General features: G+C 37.9%; 1 protein-coding gene across 7 annotated transcripts in view; it reads right to left on the bottom strand.

The window, feature by feature from the left end:
- The window catches only part of LOC113068683 (utrophin), a 208,062-nt gene that overhangs the window by 40,018 nt on the left and 145,159 nt on the right, over positions 1 to 22,885 (bottom strand). For all 7 annotated transcript variants that reach the window (XM_026241497.1, XM_026241501.1, XM_026241499.1 and 4 more), the window contains 9 exons: positions 17,846 to 17,975; positions 15,268 to 15,536; positions 14,418 to 14,564; positions 11,857 to 11,935; positions 9,199 to 9,259; positions 3,856 to 3,917; positions 3,388 to 3,462; positions 1,986 to 2,187; positions 1,186 to 1,271 (listed from right to left, as the gene is read on the bottom strand). In XM_026241497.1, the coding sequence (XP_026097282.1) occupies positions 1,186 to 1,271; positions 1,986 to 2,187; positions 3,388 to 3,462; positions 3,856 to 3,917; positions 9,199 to 9,259; positions 11,857 to 11,935; positions 14,418 to 14,564; positions 15,268 to 15,536; positions 17,846 to 17,975 (1,111 nt within the window). The remainder of the gene's footprint in view (positions 1 to 1,185; positions 1,272 to 1,985; positions 2,188 to 3,387; positions 3,463 to 3,855; positions 3,918 to 9,198; positions 9,260 to 11,856; positions 11,936 to 14,417; positions 14,565 to 15,267; positions 15,537 to 17,845; positions 17,976 to 22,885) is intronic.

Here is a 22,885-nt window from a genome sequence, read left to right as displayed (position 1 = left end):
GAAACAAAACAGGACCAAAAAAAAATGTGTTAGAGCATCATGGGGTTTGTGACACTTCACAAAACCTTTAATTAAAAGGGATAAGGCTGGGATTTGTACATGTGATCTAACAATGCTGCAGGGCACAAACACCAAAATGTTCAGTATACAGACAAATGAACGGAAACACACAACAAAAAACCTCAACCAGCACAAATAATGAACCTTCGATTAGCCTTAGACCTTATACTACCTATATTTGATGTTAATACTCAGACATGTGACTCAGGTTTTTGGACATATTTTTACAGAGATGGTGGACTACCTATGTCCTTTTACTATTAATTAGATTCTATTATTTTACTATTATAAGCTTTCAAGTTTTCATTTAAATTTTAGTTGATAAGCATTTTTTTAATTACCTTTAAACTATTTTGCTTTTATGTTTTAGTAGTTGTAGTTGTAGTAATTTTAGTTCCTCAACAGTTAGTTGTTTGAGGCAACATTTCACATTTTTGTAAGTTTTGTAAGTTTTTTATATTTATATTTCAGCTTTATTCAAATTAATGGAAATTATTTTAATAGCTTACCTTTGTTAAACAGTGACAACACTGATGAAACGCACTTTAAAAACGGTCATTTTTAAGAAAAAATAACATAAAAACTAAGCATTTACAATTTTTGCCATGCAGGTTTTTTTTTTTCTCTGTAAAATAAAGTCGTTTCAAATAATGAAAGATTATGGGTATCTTTAGTCAGATGCATTTACATTGTGACAATGTCTGTAAAGGTGTGAACCACATGGTCCATACAGTTAGAATAATAAAGGACCAGCTTTCTTTAGGAACCTCTTGTCGATTGCATGATCTCCAGTGGGAAGTTTGCAGCACTTTTGTGTTCAGGTATGACGTTCAAGACAGAATTTTGGAAAAGCTGAGATTCAGGGTTAAGACCTGCAGTTTAACATCAATGTTGAAGACCTGCTATACTACTACCTTCAATAAATCCTTTTCCCCACAAGAACTCATGGTGTTAACAGCCCGAAAATCAAGTTGGCCACCAAATAGTCTTTTCAGATTGGATTAACATGATATGTTCATGATATGATTATCGTTTGATTCTTACTTCTGGTTAAGATGTTAGTAAAACAGAATACACTACTGCGTTATCATTGATGGTTCAATAGTTGTTATGAAAATGGCTTACATTTGTATTTCTCCTCCAGGTGACCCTTACAAAGAGAGAGAAGACCAATCTTCATGGACAGAACTCGAATTTTCCCACTGCGACCCCTGTGGCATACAAAAACATTGTGGATAAGAGAAAGAAGCAGCTATAAGCACATGACAATACTATACATCTGCCCATCATCGATTGGGGAATACATTTCAGCAGTGTTTAGTTTGTATAACACTGTGTCTATATTGGAAGCATCCAAGGTCGCAGCTTCTGAAATACACAGGACACATCAATCAGCTGTGAGCTCCAGGCGAGCCTTCAGCAGAATGAGGGGATTTCTTTGTATCCTACCTGATTCACAATGGGAATGCACAGATTTAAAAATATTCAGAACAATGAAACAACTTTAATGTTACTATTTTCACAATTGCATATTCTATGGAAGCCAGTTTCTGGCATTGAATATTTATTTATTTTATTTTTTACTTTTCATCTTGACTTTTTTCTCATAATGGCATTATATGAACTTGCAAATCTCGCAAATGCAAGTTGATATCACAATGAGTTGATGCAAACTCAAAACTGCGGAAAAAAGAGCTATATAATGAATAATAAAGTCTTAGCAATCAGTTGATGGTATTACTAAATCAAGTTTTCAAATGGACAGAAAATAAAATGACTGGAACAGCTGTGCCAAAAATCACACCAGTGTGCGTCAAGTGAAGATGTGCAGACAGTGGCAGGGTCATAATCTGAGCCATCTAGTGTTGTTGTGTCATATTGGCCACATGTCTGGTGTACAGACAGCGCAAGAGTGCAGTACGTACGTGTCGTAGACATTGAGCAGCCAGTTGAGACACATGTCCACACACAGCGGGACGTTGACCAGGTCTTTGTGTTCCTGCTCCAGTCCGTCATACACAGACGTCAGGCAGTTGATGACCTCAGGAACCGCCAGCTGCTGGGAGTTTACCGTCAAATTGTGCTGCTGGAACATGGACTGAGCCACACTCAGATCCAGCAGATCCACTGAGACACACAGAGAGACAATGTTGGTCTTCACTGAAATCAATGTTTAAGACTAATTCAAGATTTAAGATGTTTAAGATCCCTTAAGATTTTCCTATGGTGTTTAATGATGGCGCTTTTCAATTCATGAGTGTGTTCAGTATCAGTTTCATTCATTTTATAAAAGGTTCAACTTATGTTTACCACAGGCCTTGTTTTACTCATATACTGGAAACCCCAAAGGAAAATCTTCAGGGAACTAATGGTGAATTACACTTCAATCGGCCATGCATCGTACAAGCAATTTCTAAGGTTATGGGTTTAATTCCCATGAAAAGCAAGGACTGATAAAATGTAAATGTGCAGATAGAATGCAATGTAGGGCACCAGATAAAAGTGTCTGCAAAATATTTTTTAATGTACATGCGAAAAAAAAAAAAAAAAAAAAAAAAAAATATATATATATATATATATTTATGCATTTGTTAATGCAGTAATATTTAAATGCAGCAATGCTTAATGCTTAAGCAGTTTAAAATTGTGTTTTTTATTTCAATAAGAAGGAAAATAATATTATGTAGGTGCAAAAGAATAATACTTCTTGAAATTTCAAGACAAAAAAAAATTTATATACTCTCTCTCTCTCTATTTTTTTATATAAAATGCACTCAAAGAAAACCTCATAAGTTAAAAAAAGAATATATATATATATATATATATATATATATATATATATATATTCTTTTTTTAACTTATGAGGTTTTATATATATATATTATTTTATTTTTTTCTACTTTTGAGGTTTTCTATGAAGGCAGACCTACAAAAATAGAAACTAGAAGAGAAATAGCTACTGGCGAAATGTCTTTTAGTGTTATAGCAAACGTCCTGATTCACATGGAAGTTGAATCACTTGTCAGGCTCTGTTAGGACACGGTGTGAGCGTCTGAACGATCAACACTATTCATCTTTGATGGAGCGATGGACGCCATATTCCCTGTTTACACTTTTTAATGAGACAATTAACAACGTAAGAAACAAACACATGCAAATGAAGAGGATGTGAGGCATGGAGGCAGAGGAATGAGGAGATCACGTACACAAACGCTCACTCATTCTCTTTGTGCTGTTAATTGGGCCTCTCTGAGTTAATTGAGCTGAAAGAGTGAGACGATGCAAGCATGCAACTCTAATCACACACACACACACACACACACTTACAGCAGAGGGCTTTCTGCAGCCGGCGGATCTTCATCGCCGTCCTGTACGCGGAGAACCGCACGTTGTTGAGGTCAGCTAAAACAAAACAGCAGAGAAAGTCATAGAAAAGTAAACACAAAGACTATAAACTGAACCCAACTAGCTGAGTCTAAATAGAGATGTTCAATGTGTGAAAAAGAGGTTAGCTTCACGGATGAATTCAGTTCTTTTAAGTCTGTTATTTTTAATGATTCGTGACATGTGAAAACCATGAATACCACACCATTTGACTCCATCTGCATTCACAAACTGAACTTGACAACAGAGTTATAAACGGCAGCAGTTCATTGAATATTTCACAACAACAAGGACATTAAATGCAAAAAAAGGGGTCTGTGTTAATGAGTGTTTAAATGTACACACACGTCTGACCGGGCCGGTCAGACGTGTGTGTGTGTGTGTGTGTGTGTGTGTGTTGGAGTCACTTACACAGAGAATGATAGAGCTCGGTCATCTTGGGATGGTCCCAGCACGTCGTCTGACTCTGATGACTGCAGAAGAGAACAGACAGGGATGATGTTTGTGAAAGAGTTGCCATTTTGGACACAAAAAGGTTTCGGGGTGAATGACTTGAGCTGAATGAAGTAAAAACAGCAGACGGATGAGATAAAGGTCTAGAGCAGAAATAAAGGGAGAGCTCAGGAGACTGTGCATGTGTGCGCTGTCCATTTGATTTAGTTGGGGTCAGATGTGACCTGACAGGAGCGTCCCGTCCGCTGACCTCAGTAACTCAGCGGTCATCACGTGCACCCCTCTCTCCCTCACACATGTACTAACAGAATAAGAGTGTGCAACCGCAATTAACCTGGACAAAGTTTCCGGAAACCGACAGGACTTCTTTTTGGTAGGGGCTTTTTATTTATTCATTCATATTTATATGGGTTGCATGACTTTTGGCATGATTATTGCAACTGTGATATAACATTTAATCTCAATTAAAAACATATCATGTTGCTTCTGCTGAAATGTTCTGGCGCAAAGAACAAACGGACTATTATTATTTCAAATAATACTGTTAGTATTAGCATTAACTCTACTGATAGAAGCTCAAGATATAATTATATTACTGTCGCAAATGACAATTGTACAGTAAAATACTAGTATTTATGCCATACATTTTTGGCTTCCAAACATTCAAAGTCTCAAGTGGAGAAGGGAAGTATACCTTTAGCTTTAGTGAACATCACACTGCAATCAAAGACTCATGATCCTGCTCTTTGAAGAAAAAAAAAAATCCCTTTCAGTATTGTGCCCAAAATCCAAAAGTGTGCTTAATAAAACACAAATCTCCTAGTTGATTTAAATGAGCTCAATATGGGAATCAGCACCCTGTGGAGGAAAACAACTTTTCGTTCCTTAGGAAACTACTACTCATATTTAAGATGAGTGATTTCAACAAACCCCTGAGCTTTTACGTTTACTCTTCTAAGTAATCTGGATGGAAATATGTGCCTGACAGATGATCAAATGGCCACAATTAGAGCCATATCTAGAGACTAGAATATCATAGGGACTCTTCAGACTTGGGTCAGTGAGTAACCGCCACACAGATCATCCTAACAATGTGTTCAACTCATATTCTCCTCAGATATCCTAAACATTTGCCACTCAGTGCCGCATGAGCAGAGCTAGATGGTGCGAGGAAGTGTAATCGAGCTTGAAATCAGGTTTGCCAAAATAACTGCAGGTGTCATTTCTAAAAAAATAAAAAATAAATAAGATGTGCATTATACAACTGGAGTGATGTTGCCTTTATATGCTTTTTTTTTTGTTTTCAATGTTGGTCAACATTCCCTTTCACTGTTCCTTCAGAGTTGAAATTGTTCTAAAATCTACAGGAGAAGAAAAGTCACACATCTAGGATAGCATGACCATTTTTATTTTTGCATGAACCATTTCTGGAGTGGATATAATATTGAGGCCAACACCAGATATGTAAATTTCACTCCTGTGAAATTACTGGAACAACTTTACCGGTAAATCCAAAAATGTTCTGTATCTGTGAAAGGGGCTAATGTCTGTCTGAGTTCCTGTTTAGCAGAGACAGAGATGGCAGCTCCTGAGGGATGCTGGGACAGGTGTTGAGGGACCCTCATCATCTCATTCATGACTCATTCTCATGTTGATGAGAGCTTCTCTCCGCTCCGCTCCACTGCTGCCGCCGGATGGCTCACACCGTCTCAGACCAACACACACACATTCAGCTTTAAACAGACCCTGATGGACGTTCAGGACTCAGCTTTACTGAAGCATGCGAGGAGCCAGGTGACGGCAGATGATTGTTCTGTCACACAAATTGATTTTCAGCAGGATCAGTGAGGAACGCTGTGTTCAGGGATGTTTCCATGTCTGTGCTCCGCAAACAGCTGAAATAAACAGCTACAGGACAACAGTGAAGAGGTGTGATCATCCATCTTCCTCACGGTCTACAGCCAGATTGTGTTAAGGGTTTGTGTCTTCATTCCAACAAGTGCTGCAGTGAAACGACTAACACTAGCATTCATGAAAGAAGTCTCTTATCATTATCATTAGCAACGCTGCAATTATTTGATCAAAACTACTTTAAAAACAGAACTATTGTGAAATTATTAAAATAAATTTTTTTTTTAAAATATATTTCAAAATGTAATTTATGAGTCAAAGCTGTATTTTCAGCATCATTCCTCCAGTCTTCAGTGTCACATGATCTTCAGAAATCATCCTAATATACTGATTTACTGCTCAAGCAACATTTGTCATTATTATCAATGTTGAAAACAGTTGCGCTGCTTCATATTTTTGATTAAAGGTCCTATATGACATGAAAATTTCACTTTCTGAGGTTTTTTAAGATTAATATGAGTCCCCTAGCCTGTATATGGTCCCCAAGTTTCTAGAAATTTGAATCGGTGTAAATTGAGATTTTTCTATCTTTCTCTGCCTTTGAGAAAACGCAAGCTCAAACGGGCTGATCTTGAATCTCCTCGTTGTGACATTATAAGGAGAATTGTTACCTCCCCTTTCTCTGCTTTGCCCGCCCAAATATTTACATATAATTCAGTCTTTTATGATATAGATTCGACAGCACCGGCACAAACAGTGAGTAACAGTGTTCATTAATGCCTGATCTGTGATCAGTGATTTCTGATGTGTAGCTAATCATTCAAGTTCACACAGACTTTCTTTCTAAATCGTTTAATACTGATGCATCAGTGAATCAAGCCAGTGACTAAACGAAATTTCTCTCAGTAGCATGAAACAAATCTGTTATTTAAATTGTGATTTAACTACAGAGAGCGATCAAAGAAAGCTCCCTTTATTTTTCCGGAGCTGTTACACATCGCGAGTATATCTGCACACTTGCCCAAATATATATACATATATATATATATATATATATATATATATATATATATATATATATATATATATATATATAAATAAAAACAGCTTGGTTGCGTTCTGCACCCGGAGCAGCAGGCAGAGGTTTACAGTACTGGATGTGAGAAGGGTTTCACTGACAGCGCTGAGCTGCTTACAGGATTAGCTGCTGCTCTCTCTCTCTCTCTCACACACACACACACACACACACACACACACACGTCCAGGGAGCTCTGAACACACTCTGATGAATAAACATTAACTACACAACTTATATCCAAAAAAAAGTATTTAGAATTACAGAAATATGATTTAGACAAAATATTTTGTAAATAACATAAATTTCCTTTCATTTGGCCTCACAGTTTCCTCTTTAAACAGGTTTGCCATGATGATGTCATCATCATCATCATCATCATCATCATCATCAGCACCATCTCCACTTGATATGCACCAAAATCTAATTTCAACACACACACACACATCTCTGTCGTTTAAAACCCTCTTCATTCCTTTGATCTCTCCAATGAATGGTTGATTTGAGTCAGTGTCAAGTATGTGTGTTTCTTTTTACAAACAAACACACACCCTATTAATACAACACATAATACTATTAATAATATTATTTTAATACTTTTCTTCTGACAGTTAGTTTTTAAATAATTTAATTTAAATGTAATAATTATAATAACAACAATAATAAACATTCATTGAATTTATTTACTTGCTACACAGTGTTCAATGCAATAAGCGGAGTCATTTTCTAGTGTTCAGTTTTTTGTTTTTTTTTGTTTTTTATGGACATGGACAACCAAAATGAACAAGAGAGATCTGAATCCAGATTAAAGGCCACAGACAGTGTGAATGCAAAGAGAACTAGTTATTTTTTTTCACTTTTTGGTCCAGATTTAATAAAGATCCCCTAAGTGTAAAAACACCTTGTTAGTGGCAGTTTAGTCACAGTTTTCTTCTCTTTAAAGCTGTTTCACAGTTAAATCTGCCTGTCATGGCCAACAAGCTCCCATAGATCGCCCTCCACACTGAGCTCTGACTTCAGACGGCTGAGGGCTTTCCCTCACAATTACCAGGGCGCCGAGAGCCAGCGACTTTTAATTAGAAAGACCAATATGCTTTGCTAATTCCTGCTGCCTCAGAACAGGAAGATCAATGAGCCGAGAGGACACGGCCATTGTCAGGACAGTCTTACTCTCTCCATTTCTGTCTCTCGGGGCTCGATGGCCACTTAGCTGAAGGGACAATGTATTCGGGCAGAGGAGCTGTAGCTGAGGGAATTGCCTATAGTCTGCAGAGACATTGTGAGATCACGCTTGAATTTACTGAATAAATCCAGCTTGCCACGGTGGCTTGGATTCGACTGTTTTTACATGACAAATGTGAGTTACAATACACAACCTGATCTCCACTGAGACCCTGGGGTCCTGGTTCAGGCCAAGAAATGTTTACTGCTGTTTTCACACTTTGTTTTATTGTGGTTTTTTTTTTTCAGTTTTTTATATTTTTATTATTATTATCAATTAGTTTTTTCAGCAAGGATGCACTAAACTGATCAAAAATTGACAGTAAATTCATTTTATTTTAAATAACTGTTGGAAATACAAATTAAAGTTTGAAATAAACCTCCTATTCAACAAAGAGTCCATATATATATATTTTTTTTTTTCTTTACCAAGACAGTGAAGAGATGTAACCCACTATTTTCACATAGCATCTAAATGATATAATAACAGGAAAAAATAAAATCCAGGTTTTGAAATATTTATTATAAAAACGTAAAGTTTTTCCCCAAAATGCAGTAAATCCATTGGATCGATATAAAAGTTATTTGTTGAAAATACACAACAAAGTAAGTTGATCCACATATGACAGCTTATGAACTAGGTAAATACTAATCTTACAGAGTATTGCGTAGCTTGTCAGTTACTGTTTACAATGCGTGGAATAGTGCGCTGTGATTGGTTGAGCGGATATTGCATTTTGCGTAATATATAAAATTGCCTTTTCAATTTGATGTTTTAAAAATAGTGTTTATCGTGTTTTAGAAACAAACTCTTCATATATATATATATATATATATATATATATATATATATATATATATATATATATATATATATATATATATATATATATATATATATATATACATACATACACACAAACACACACACACACACACACACACACACACACACACATACATACATACATACATACATAACCAAATTCTGGTGTGGTTTGATGTAGTAACTATGTCCAGTAAACAGATTTTGGTGTCAAATTCACTGGTGTCAAAACACCTCGTTCTGCTCCAACAGCTCTAAAGTGAATGTCCCCTTAAGAGATCAGTCCACATGAAAACAGATGTGCAGCTATGTCTGAGGGAGCACTTACTTGATGTAGTAGGGCACTTTATTCTGGGACACTGCTCTCTGCCAGGGCAACTGCACCGAAGCTGCGGACACATAATTAAAGATTGATTAGAGTGGAGATCAGGGGTCTGATCACGATGCTGTTGGTAAATGAAGCATTAATTAACAACATCACTCTCATATTAGTGGATTCTCACGCTTTTAATTTCTCCAGACACTGAAGTATCGTTCCTCAGGTCCACACTGGATATATATCACACAACTGCGCACTCAGCAGAATTTACTGTACCAAACACTACTATCACATCGAATGCCATGGGATTCAGGATGTTACAACTTCAAAGAACTCAAAGTTCTGAGTGATAGTCTTAAGGAAAGAGCTTTTCACGTGTCTCACGTCATCATTAAACAACTCACTGAACTCTATGGATCGACGCCTCAAACTGCAGAGTTACTTCCAGCACAGGCATGGATGGGAAAGAAAGGAAGGAAGGTAACACAACGTTCAAAGGAGAAAAAAAAAACAAAAAAAAAAAAAAAAAAACTGTGACCTCATTTTTGCTGTCAACATTTTGTGAAGGAAAAACTACGAAAAAAAAGGCAAAAGTAGGTATGGGGTGTGAGACAATAGTGTGTTTATTGTTATGTTATTGTTACATCTTGTTATTACATTCAATGTAATTGGCATTTTTGGATTGCCAATAAAGGAAACATTAACCCTTTGGAGTCGATTAACGCGTATACACGTTATGAGTCATTTTCTCCTGATAACCCGAAAAGAACTTAAATTACACTCTCAGTTTTAATCGTACAGATAAGAGGAATACATCAACCGAATCTGTAAAGTGTCTACTTTTTTTGGATACAGACATAATAACAACAGAACTTTGTGCATTTATAAAATAAAGATAACAAACAAGGTGTGCTGTCTGCGCTGATCGTAATGTACAAACACGTCATTAAAATGAACTGTATCTCCGTGAATACTCAACGAAGAGACATGAGAGACATATCTATAGAAAGCCTATCTGCTTTTAAACTAAACAAGTGCTGCCGAAAACAGATGTTCTGTGATAAAGTAATCCATATGAAAACAACGCAATGTCTGTTTTTCACGTCTCCCTTCATTATCTTCTAATGCGACCACGCACCTTCGCTAAACGCTCTATTCAGATTCTATTGTTTCACTGAAGCACACGGCTTGAATACGACCACACAACAGAAGACAACGCAGAGAGACTGTTTATCAAGTTTTTATCTTACTGTTTGCTTCACGATGACAGGAATAAGACATAATTCACCCCAGAAACATGTAATGTGGATTACCTCAGGATTTGAGATTTGGATTTCCTCAGAAAAAAAGAATGAACAGGCTGAAAGGCTCATTATGTGGGCCTTTGTCTTCTCTGGTGTAAATCACAATGATTTTCATGATAGTTGATGTCTACTCGCATATGACTTCTACACACAAAAAGAGTCTTAGAAAATTTTAAATCACTATATGTAGTGAGTAAACAAAATGATTTTCACATAATTTAGAAAGAAAAATTCTAGGCTACAAGCTCCAGTCCTCAAAAGTCCCAGGAACTTAGTGTTTTATGGCCTTATTCAAAAAAAAAAAAAATCTCAAAAACACAATCATGTACATACATGCTGCTCACATATTATTATAGCCAAGTTTGTGCTGATTACAGAGATATTAGATTTTAGACATTTAGATGTTTATAAGCAACTGAAAAAAGCACAGATGTCAGGGCATTAAAAAACTTCTCCAGGCCCCAAAAATACTTAAAACTGATCAAATAAAACAAATGTGTGTGTTAATGACTGCTCTTGACAGTCCACTAAAACAGAAATAGTGGATAATTAACTTCTGAACTATTAAACACAAAATCTGTGTGTGCTGTGGTGTCTGATTTTATATAGTATCTGACTGTGGCTGCTTCAGTTTTCATGGCTGAGAGCTATTGTTTGTCTGTGAGTTTATACGTGTGCCAATTAAAATCATATTATTTTTGTCCCCTCGTTAAAAATCAATCGGCAAGTCTCTGTGAATACAACACTGCCTCTGTAAACACTCTACACAAGCAATTATATCTGTGAATATTGTAAAAACACTGAAGATTAAAACAAAAGTAGGGTAACAACTGAAAAATGTTGACAAAACATAAATATGTAAGTAAGATGAAAGTCTCTTAGTAAAGTAACATCATACATTTGTTAAACAAACTGCGTGATTAATGAAAGTATAATATCAATTATGTCAAATGGTGCAGGATAGGCTTTGCACTTTAATACCCTTGGTTACAAGTTTGATCAAATGTCTAATCATATAAAGTATATGTATAAGCATCTGAAAAGCAAAATATGAAACCAGAGTATGTTATGTTTTAGATATTGGTGAGCTTCCCACAAGACTTCTTAACTAGTTTAACCAGCAAAATTTCATTGGCCAACCAACATCACTATCTGCTGGTTTTCTGCTGTGGACTAGACCAGCTCCAAACTAGCACTAACCATTGGAAATTGACGCTAGTTTAAGCTTTCAGGAGAGGAAGTTATAGCAATGTTTACCTTAGCAAATAAGCAACTGCGCTGGAGACCAGTGAAATAAAGCTGACATGATAGTGTAAATTTATTCATGTGTTTTGCACTGTTTTAATGTGGGTTTGTGACTCACTGGATAAGAAATGTTGAGAGGAGGGTCCAAAATCCCTGTGTGCTTCCTGTAAGAGCTTCAACCTTTCCTCTACAGCCGCCTGGAGAGAGACAGAGACAGCAAGAGACAGAAAGTTAGGTTGGCTGCTAAATGTAATATGACAAACAGGCTTGAAAACAGCAGGGCACAAATCTCAGCGTATGACTGACAGTAATGAACAGACACACTCAGACTTGGTCTTTCTGCATTGAGAGGACGGGGGAGGGAAAGGAAAGGAAATGGAGAGGAAAGGAAAGGAAAGGCAAGAGGAAATGGATAGAATAGGAAATACCGACATGAACAGGAAGGAAGGGAAGGAAAGGGAGGGGAGGAAAGGAAAGTAAAGGAAATGAAAGAGGAAATGGATAGAATAGGAAATACCGACATGAACAGGAAGGAAGTGAAGGAAAGGGAGGGGAGGAAAGGAAAGGAAACGAATGGAAAGAGGAAATGGATAGAATAGGAAATACCGACATGAATAGGAAGGAAGGGAAGGAAAGGGAGGGGAGGAAAGGAAAGTAAAGGAAATGAAAGGAAAGAGGAAATGGATAGAATAGGAAATACCGACATGAACCGGAAGGAAGGGAAGGAAAGGGAGGGGAGGAAAGGAAACGAAACGAATGGAAAGAGGAAATGGATAGAATAGGAAATACCGACATGAACAGGAAGGAAGTGAAGGAAAGGGAGGGGAGGAAAGGAAAGGAAACGAATGGAAAGAGGAAATGGATAGAATAGGAAATACCGACATGAATAAGAAGGAAGGGAAGGAAAGGGAGGCGAGGAGATGAAACGAAAGGAAAGGAAAGGAAAGAGGAAATGGATAGAATAGGAAATACTGACATGAACAGGAAAGAAGGGAAGGGAAGGAAAGGAAAGAGGAAATGGATATAATAGGAAATACCGACATGAACCGGAAGGAAGGGAAGGAAAGGAAGGGGAGGAAAGGAAAGTAAAGGAAATGAAAGAGGAAATGGATAGAATAGGAAATACCGACATGAACAGGAAGGAAGTGAAGGAAAGGGAGGGGAGGAAAGGAAAGTAAAGGAAATGAAAGAGGAAATGGATAGAATAGGAAATACCGACATGAATAGGAAGGAAGGGAAGGAAAGGGAGGCGAGGAGAGGAAACGAAAGGAAAGGAAAGGAAAGAGGAAATGGATAGAATAGGAAATACTGACATGAACAGGAAAGAAGGGAAGGGAAGGAAAGGAAAGGAAAGAGGAAATGGATAGAATAGGAAATACCGACATGAACCGGAAGGAAGGGAAGGAAAGGAAGGGGAGGAAAGGAAAGTAAAGGAAATGAAAGAGGAAATGGATAGAATAGGAAATACTGACATGAACAGGAAAGAAGGGAAGGGAAGGAAAGGAAAGGAAAGAGGAAATGGATAGAATAGGAAATACCGACATGAACCGGAAGGAAGGGAAGGAAAGGAAGGGGAGGAAAGGAAAGTAAAGGAAATGAAAGAGGAAATGGATATAATAGGAAATACCGACATGAACAGGAAGGAAGGAAAGGAAAGGAAAGGAAAGGAAAGAGAAAATGGATAGAATAGGAAATACCGACATGAACAGGAAGGAAGGAAAGGAAAGGAAAGGAAAGGAAAGAGAAAATGGATAGAATAGGAAATACTGACATGAACAGGAAGGAAGGCAAGGCAAGGCAAGGCAAGGCAAGGCAAGGCAAGGCAAGGAAAGGAAAGGAAAGGAAAGGAAAGGAAAGGAAAGGAAAGGAAAGGAAAGGAAAGGAAAGGAAAGGAAAGGAAATGAAAGGAAAGGAAAGGAAAGGAAAGGAAAGGAAAGGAAAGGAAAGGGGAAATGGATAGAATAGGAAATACCGACAGAGCTGGGAATGTAAGGAAAGTTAAGGAAAGGAAAGGAAATGGAAATACCAACATGAACAGAAAAGGATAGGAAAGGAAATATAAAAGGAGAGAAAAGGAAATGAACAAAAATGAACATGAAAAGAAAGGAGGCGAAAGGAAAGAGAAAGGAAAAAGAATAGGAGATGGGAAAGGAAAAAGGAAACTGAAAAGGAAACGTAAACAGATAGAAAAGGAAATACCAAAATAAAGAAATAAACGAAAGGAGGAGGAAATGAAGGGACAAAGGAAATGGAAAAGGAATATAAATAGAAATACAACAGGGAAGGAAATGAAAGGAAGAGGAAAAATTAGCAAATAAAAAGTAAAAGAAAAAATAAAGAAAAAAGGAAAAAAGAGATGACAATATATTTTAAATGAACAGGAAAATGAAGAATTTGTAAAGAAAATGAATGGAAAAAAATAAAGGATAATCAAAAGAAGAGGAGTTTTGAGATGAACTTCTTGAAAGGAACAGAAAAGGAGGAGAAGGAAATGCAAGGAAGAAAAAAAGAATAAGGAAAGGAAAGCAAAGGAAATGGTAAAATGAAAAAGAAAAGTAATATGAAGAGCGCCTGCATGAAAGGAAGGTGGAGGAGAGGAAAAGAGAAAAGAAAAACAACAGAGAAAAGCAAAGTAACAGGGAACAGAGGAAAAGGGAAAGGGAAATAACAGGAAAGGACCTGCAGTAGTTTCCAGCGCATGTTGAGGTTGTCTAACTGACGGCTGGTGGTGGAGGACAGCTGGACGTCCAGTGGGGTCAGCTGACCTGCCAGATCATTCACTGCCCGGACATCCTGTTTCAGAGGCTCGATCTCATCATGAAACGCCTGAAACACACACATACACACACACGGAGAGAGAGAAATAAATCACATTACCGCCTTTATCTCTGCATATCGCCCAAACACAAACTTAAATAAATCATCAGCCGAAGCGTCTGGCAGTGACTCATGCTGTGTGTGAAAGGTGTAACAGCCTCATCGTGGGATAAAACTATCAAAATAGCTTCAGGCAGGAAAATGATTAACTAGAATAATCCTTAAAGGAAAAGTTCACACAAAAATGGAAATTCTGTCACTATTTGCCCTCCCTTGCGTTCTTCAAAACCCAAAGGATTATGGTTCTACTGTGGAATGAGTTAAGAATGAGATGCTAGACTGGATGTTCACATAGCTCTTGTGCATACACTGGAAATAAAACATCATACTCCAAACAGGACACAATTTTGTTATCTTTAAGGGTGCTTTTTTGTCAATTTTGGAGCCTGACAACCACTATTATTCTGGTATTGAAAAGCATCCTGATGAACATCTTACTTTATGCTCCACAGAAGAAGTCAGACATACAGGTGTGGAATTAAATGGAGGTGAGTCAATTCAATTCAATTCAATTCACATTTATTTGTATAGTGTTTTTCATGATACAAATTGAAATGTCAAGTTTCTACATTATATTTAGGTGTAGCTGATGACAGAATTGTCAAATTTTAGATGTAATAATGGTGACACTCGTGACTAGTTTTAAGCTCACCGTTGTTTTCTCGATGTGATCCTGTAGGGAATCTATGAGAAGGTCTCCCACCGGTTGCCATCCAGCTTTGAGCTCCTCGGCCTGGGCTAGACGCAGGTCCAGTTGGTCCATGGAGCTCTGGAGACCTTGGAGTTTATCTAATGCTCTGTCCACCTGCTCTCGCCAGGTGCCCGCGTGTCCCATGAGCCTCTCCCAGCGCTCGCCCACCTCTGCAGTCTGCTTTCGGATCGCTTTAGCCACCTGCTGGGCCTTCTCCTCCGGGCTCAGCTCTACGAAATACCACAGACGGAAACACTCCATTTAAATCACGACTTCACTTCAGTTGACCTCAGTTAAGTTCATTTTGGAAGCTTTTGTGAAAAAAGATAAATTCAGGAGTCAACAAGACTTCCTGTTATTGGGATGTTTCTAGTTCTGTGATGTCACGTCTGAGAACAAACACACACAACCTACGGCTTCCTCACAACTGGCTCACTTTCCATGCATTTCATTCAGAACCATGTTTTCTTCTTTAGTTTGGTTGGTTTAGGCATCAAACTGTTTAAAAAGATGGCTGTTGGATTTGGATCCACACCAAAAATTTCAGACAGTCTAAAACTGTCTGAACAATGTGGTCTCAGGCTGATTGAGTACAAGGACAGATGACTTACAGTGAAAATCCCTAAGATAACTGTCAGTGAAAAACAAGAGACAGCTGATTTGTGAGGAGAGCAAGCACATTTATTTTCTAAAATAAATGTATAGATTTACAAACAGTCGGTTTTTGTGCATCTCGCATTCATTAACACAACTACAACTTGTCTTGAAGTTCTCCACATTGCACCTGACCTCGTTCAGAGAACATGACCGGTTCACGGTCACCTGAGAAAGTGTTTACTAATGAGTCCACTCAACTAATGAGCTAAATAGAGAGAGGTTTACAGACGACAGGAGGCAGATGTTTGGGCAATTTATAGAAAGAGCCTAGGGCATGTCTACAGCATTAACATCTGCTCCTTCATTCAGCTTCCAGGCTTTCTGAGGACGTGAGAAGACATTTTAGCTAATGTCACCGTCACAAATGGCAGGACTGGTTTCTCCGTTCGGCAAACACTCACCTATATCTTTCATCTTTATATTTCTGTTTCAGCCGAGTGAGAATCAATTTACAATTCAAATGCATTCATGCATTTCTGGAAAGGTCTGAAATTAAATTAAGATCCAGGGGTTGAATGAAATGAAAGTGTGGCAGCGGCTTGTTTATGCTCATTTGATGACGAGCGCTGGAACAGATTGCTTTGCATTTTAAAACATACAGTTCAATTTGGAAAACATGCATTCACTGCGTGAACATTAGTGGTGTATGATTTCATCTGGGTAAGCTGCTATATAAATAATATAAAAACATAATAAAATGAATACAAATATAATATAAATAATATGAATGCAGAAATATTATATAAAATATTTTATTACATATTTATTATTATGGAAGCCCATTTCCACCACTTAATAAAACATACAATAATAAAACTATGTAAATCTCAAATGTATGACTTTTTTCTTGCAATTGTGTACTTAAATCTCACAATTCTGACTTCTTTTCTCAGAACTGTGAGACGTAAACTCACATCTGCATGTTATGAGGTCCAATTTGGTGAAATAAAAAATGCTATTTTATTACAATTACAGTTCTGACTTTATTTCTCAGAATTGCATGTTTATGTCGCACAATTCTGTCTATAACACGCAATTATGAGTTCATATCTCACACTTCTGAGAAAAAAAGTCAGAATTGTGATATAAAGAGTCACTTTTGTTTTTTTAGATTAAATGGGTTTTTCATAACAGTTTGTTATGATTTATGATGATTAATCACAAAGGAATGGGGAAAAACATTAGCATCGCCTCATTAACACAGAAGTAAAAAAAAAACTGAATTAACTGTACATATATATATATATATATATATTTGGAGTTGCAGCACACCTCTCCTCAAACGGCCACATAATTTGAGATGTCCTTCATGTATGTAGCTCAAACAGTTCAGGACGAGTTACGCACAAATGTTTCAAACTTAGAGTTTAAGGATTGTTTCAGTCACTAAGCCTCAGGACAGGCAGCAGTAATAGTTCTGCTTGCCTTAGCAAACACTTTCCGCTCTAGATGAGTTTGGTGTTTTTTGAAAGACAGAAAACATTGAGCTTCAGGACTCTGAAAAGTGGAAATATCCTGCAGTCTCTGATCTGCCAATTAACCCGCTTTCACTGGGCATTCGCACACTCCTTCCAAACGCCCGCTGAAATGCATGCACATGAGTACGCACATACACTTCACAAGCAGCTCTCTTTGTATCTGACGTTCATCCTAAACTAGCTTTTCAAGGGGGTCCCAGCAGAAGTGTCCAGAGAGCAGAGGAACTTTCCAGACATCGGTTACTGCAGTTAAGAGCGTGTTGACAGGAGGTGTCCGACTTAACAGAGTCTCTTACATCAAAGAGCATCCCTGTCAAAATAAACTCTGCTGGTCTGGATGATGATGATGTGTGCGTGTGTGTGTTTAATGTTCTCATACTGGCCTGGAAATAATGGGCTCTCACCGGCTTTGGGTTGCAGGTTCTTGCGTGGCTCTTCGGGTCCTTCGATTGGCTGGTCGGCTAGAAACATGTGTGCCTGATCCAAAGTGCTGAGAACGAAATGCTCACGCTCCTTAAGCTCCGCCCGCAGAGCCTGAAAACACATCCATCAACATCACATCACGACCTGTCAATCATTCACAATTATCATTAAGAAAACAGTCAACCAGTTAACAGAGATAAATAAAAAGATAGACAGATGGATGCATGGATGGACTAGATAGAAAAACTGATAAATAAAAATACAAAAATGGATGGATGGAAGGATAGACAGACCAAACGACATAAATTGATAAGACAGAAAGAGATACAGACGGATGGGTGGATGGACAAAGAGAGAGAGAGAGACATACGGACAGATACACAGACAGACTGACAGATTTAATCAATTTAATTATTTTCATTATTTTATATTAATCAGCCACAGTCCGTCATTATCTGACAGTATATGTTCATTGTTTATGTAAGTCAACACTATTTAAGAGTGTGTGTGTTTGTGTGTGTGTGTGTGTGTGTGTGCAGGAGATCAGTGGGAGCAAAATGAAAAACAAAGAGATGAAGAAAAGGTGAGAATGAGGGCAGTGAAAGACTGATAGGGTGCACATATAAAACGGACACTGAAGTGCAATCGCAAACACAATCTCTGAGGTCAAACGAAGCATTTCCGCAGGGTCGCACGCAAATTAGCCAAACTAATAGCCATCCTCTCACTCAGACAAAACGTAACTCCTGCCTTCAGGCAGCACAGGGCTTCTGCACAGCCAGACACAAACACAATTAAATGAACAGCCAAATCTCAGTGGAGAGGAACACTGGATTACCATTCCTCTGATAGTTGGGCCCCTCAGGCTCGACTGGAGAGCAGGGTCACGGCACCCTCCACACTTCTGAAACGGTCGTTAAACTGAGCCAGAGGAAGTGATAAGCCTTTTAATTACATCCTGCTACAGTAAACCAGCCACACATTAGAGGCCCGTGATGAGGACGGAGAGGAAGAGGAGCGCTCCATTAAACAGCATTATAGAGACGTTAAGGAGCGATATTAAAAACAGGAAGACTAGAGTAAGATGGAGAAAGAGACACATACTGTATGAGGTCAAACATGAAGTGTGTGTATGTGTGCAGCTTGCTGGATGATACACGGCAATGGATAGACTGCACTGCTCTACTACTCTGATGCCAACAGGCAAAAGGATGTAAACTAGTTTAGATCCCCTACATTTTTTTGTGTTTAGCTACAGTCCTGACAGCATTGAATATCCAATATATAAGATAATCCATTGGACGTGGCTGAACACTGTTTGCCCTGATCATATATATGGTCTTGCCTCCATCTTGGCCCTATCAATCACAAAATAAAAGTCCTTTTCCAACTAAATATTCTTATTTCTAATAAAATATGACAACAAATAAACCTCAAAGCTGATTTATTCACAAATGCATGCTAAATGTCTCCAACAAAGTGATTGCGTGTCTTCAGAAGACCAAACAGCCTTATTCATATGGATTACTTTGATGATGTCTTCATGAACTTTTTGAATCTTGAAAGTTTTAGTTGCTGACTTTCATTAAAGGAACATAACTATTTCAGGTTTCATTAAAAATGTATTCATCTTTGTGTCTTGAGGGTGAATAATCATGACAATTGTTATTTTTGGGTGAACTATCCCTTTAAGAAGTCTCTTGTAGCTGAAACATGCTTCAGTAAACAACCTTCACCTTCAGTGGCAAAAAATCAGAGAGCTCTTCCATCTCTCTCTTTCACGAAGATAATGACTGTTTCCGCTTTTAAAGCCAAAAAGCAGCAAACTATCATCAGTGCTCTTCCTGAGCTCTTAAAGCACTTCTGACAGACACAAACAGCCGAACACAACAGTACGGCATTCACAGTCATAATGAATAACCTCTGTGTGTCTGGAGTGAAAGACCATTCAAAACCACCAAATGGCAAACTGCTCCACACATCCCGAACACGTTTAAAAGACTCCCAAACAAGCTCTAATGGCTCGGCTCCAGCCGAAACACCCTTGAGGCTGTTTTTTTGGGTATTGTCTGTCAGTTGTAGCAGCCTCTGCCTTTGCCAGACCGAGACTCAGGTCGAAGATGCTGGAGTGGTGCCAAAGTGCCACTTATCGCTATAGCAACACACAAGCATCTCAACAACAATAATGACCTCAGCGCTACATTTCAAGTCTTGTGAGAAGTTTATATAAAAGTTTTATACTGCGAATTATTTCATGCATGAATTTGTATTTTTAATGTTTGTTTTTACTTTTAAACAAGTGAGAAAATCATGCCAATATCTTTTTTTCTTCAGTATATTTTATTTTGAGGGAGTTCCTTATCTGTCCACTGCACTGCAAACCATGCAACAATGGTATAAAAAGTGGTTCGATAGAACTCATTGTTTTCGTTTTTCATCAAAATGAGCCTCTTTATCAGGCACCTTGGCTATGCACGGGTTTCTATCTAAGTTTCGTACTTCTGAATAGGTTGAAGCTGGGATTTAGCTGGTTTGAAGTTGAATTATTTGATGCAGAATGCATTCACTCTGTATCTTGATCTCATTTTTGACAGATGTGGCTTTTAGACGCTTTTGCATTAGAAGACTTGGAACATTAAATCACAGCAACAATAGAAAGGACATTTGAAAAAAAAAATATATACTATTCTATGTTTGAAACTCATTTTATTATTTTAAAAAATGGCCAACTTTTATTTAAAACTCTTAAAATCAGTATCATACGTGAGCACAGACAACTAATTGGTTCAAAATGGTTTCCAAACATCGGTCTACTCTAGTGGACACCATGCATGAAAGGGTTAAAACAATTTTGTTGTTATTTTTTGCACAAAGCAGAAAGCTTTTAGCGCTGCAGCAAAAATAAATACAAGCCCACAGACAAGTATGAGGTACGTAACTGACACTCTTGTCTGTATATTACTGCTCTTGTGCTGCCATAGAGGATGACGGGAAATCATTTTTTTTACACAAGCAAGTCCCTTTGGTGTCCGTGCACACATCATGTAACAATGATACACCAGAAGCAGAGAGAGGCCAAAGGGCCTCAAATCAAATGTTGAAAGACATACGCGTTTGCAATGATGCTGTAATTGTCCAAGACCTAAAATATCAGATAACGACCTTCCTATCCATTTAAAACAGTGTAAATTGAAATCAATACCTGAGCAGCAAACGGACAGGGTTTCATAACTAATGTCTCAAAGATGATCAGTAGAGCAGCACTGTCAGCATTTCACACACATAAAAACATACAGGTCACTTCACGTCAGGCGACGGGACTGGACGCTTAAGTGTCTTTCATTTCTTCTTTCATAAGATGATCTTCAGAGTGATTTTATTAGTTTTAGTGAGGTCGTTCTTTCATCGTCTCAGGTCAGAGAAAAGTTTGAGGCTCGGGGGGCTTTAATCAGTCTCATATTTGACACTTTGAGCATTCACAAGCCAGATGATCAGAATAAATCACAGACGTCACCAGTATTGAACAGCGCTGAGCCAGTTTCCAGCTTTTTAAGGTCATTATCTCTTTTCTGGGTGCCTGGACTAAAAAAAAACCTTACAGTGATGAGACTAATGCAGCATGATCCTGCTTATATAAGAGCTCCATGAAAAAATTGCTATATTAATATTTTATAATTTCAGAGGACTTATGGACTACTTTTATAATGCTTTTCTGTCCTTTCTGATCACTGATGAAAAAATCAGTTGCGGACATCTGGCTACATTTCTTTTTTAAATGATATACACTCACCTAAAGGATTGTTAGGAACATCTGTTCAATTTCTCATTAATGCAATTATCTAATCAACCAATCACATGGCAGTTGCTTCAATGCATTTAGGGATGTGTTCCTGGTCAAGACAATCTCCTGAACTCCAAACTGAATGTCAGAATGGGAAAGAAAGGTGATTTAAGCAATTTTGAGCGTGGCATGGATGTTGGTGCGGTCTCAGTATTTCACAATCTGCTCAGTTACTGGGATTTTCACGCATGACCATTTCTAGGGTTTACAGAGAATGGTGTGAAAAGGGAAAAACATCCAGTATGCAGCAGTCCTGTAAGTGAAAATTCCTTGTTGATGCTAGAGGTCAGAGGAGAATGGGCCGACTGATTCAAGCTGATAGAAGAGCAACTTTGACTGAAATAACCACTCTTTACATCCGAGGTATGCATTTTCTGACCATGTCCATCCCTTTATTACCACCATGTACCCGTCCTCTGATGGCTACTTCCAGCAGAAAAATGCACCATGTCACGAAGCTTGAATCATTTCAGATTGGTTTCTTGAACATGACAATGAGTTCCCTGTACTAAAATGATCTCAACCCAATAGAGCATCTTTGGGATGTGGTGGAACGGGAGCTTCGTGCCCTGGATGTGCATCCCACAAATCTCCATCAACTGTGAGATGCTATCCTATCAATATGGGCCAACATTTCTAAAGAATGCTTTCAGCACCTTGTTGAATCAATGGCACGTAGAATTAAGGCAGTTCTGAAGGCGAAAGGGGGTCAAACACAGTATTAGTATGTGTTCCTAATAATCCTGTGGGTGAGTGTATGGTCATATGATGACAATTTTAATTTTTGTTCAAATTATCCTAATGAAATGTTGATAAAAATAGTGTCCTTGTAACAGTCAGAAGCTTTATCAGTAGACCACACTGGAGCATTACACCTTTTATCAGTACAACAGAGAATACCACACACTTTCCCACTCTCAGGACTGATAGTTTTAATTATAGCAGCAATAAAGAAGGCTCTACTATTGGATAAGTAGACGTATGATTGATAATAAACACTAGTACTGAGATGCAAGGATGAGAGAAATTCAGAGCTTGAAAACTTGAAAACTACTTGACCACTTGTGAAAGCAGATTCAAATGATTTTTCTATGAAGCTCCTTGCAGTTTCAAGCCTTTAGCCCTATTCGGACGGGACTAGTTTTACAGGGGGTCATTAGAGAAATCTGCGTTTCACAGA

The sequence above is a fragment of the Carassius auratus genome, linkage group LG48F, assembly GCF_003368295.1.
Source record: "Carassius auratus strain Wakin linkage group LG48F, ASM336829v1, whole genome shotgun sequence".
In the NCBI taxonomy this organism is placed as follows: domain Eukaryota; kingdom Metazoa; phylum Chordata; class Actinopteri; order Cypriniformes; family Cyprinidae; genus Carassius; species Carassius auratus.
This window is presented reverse-complemented; position numbering and strand designations above follow the sequence as displayed.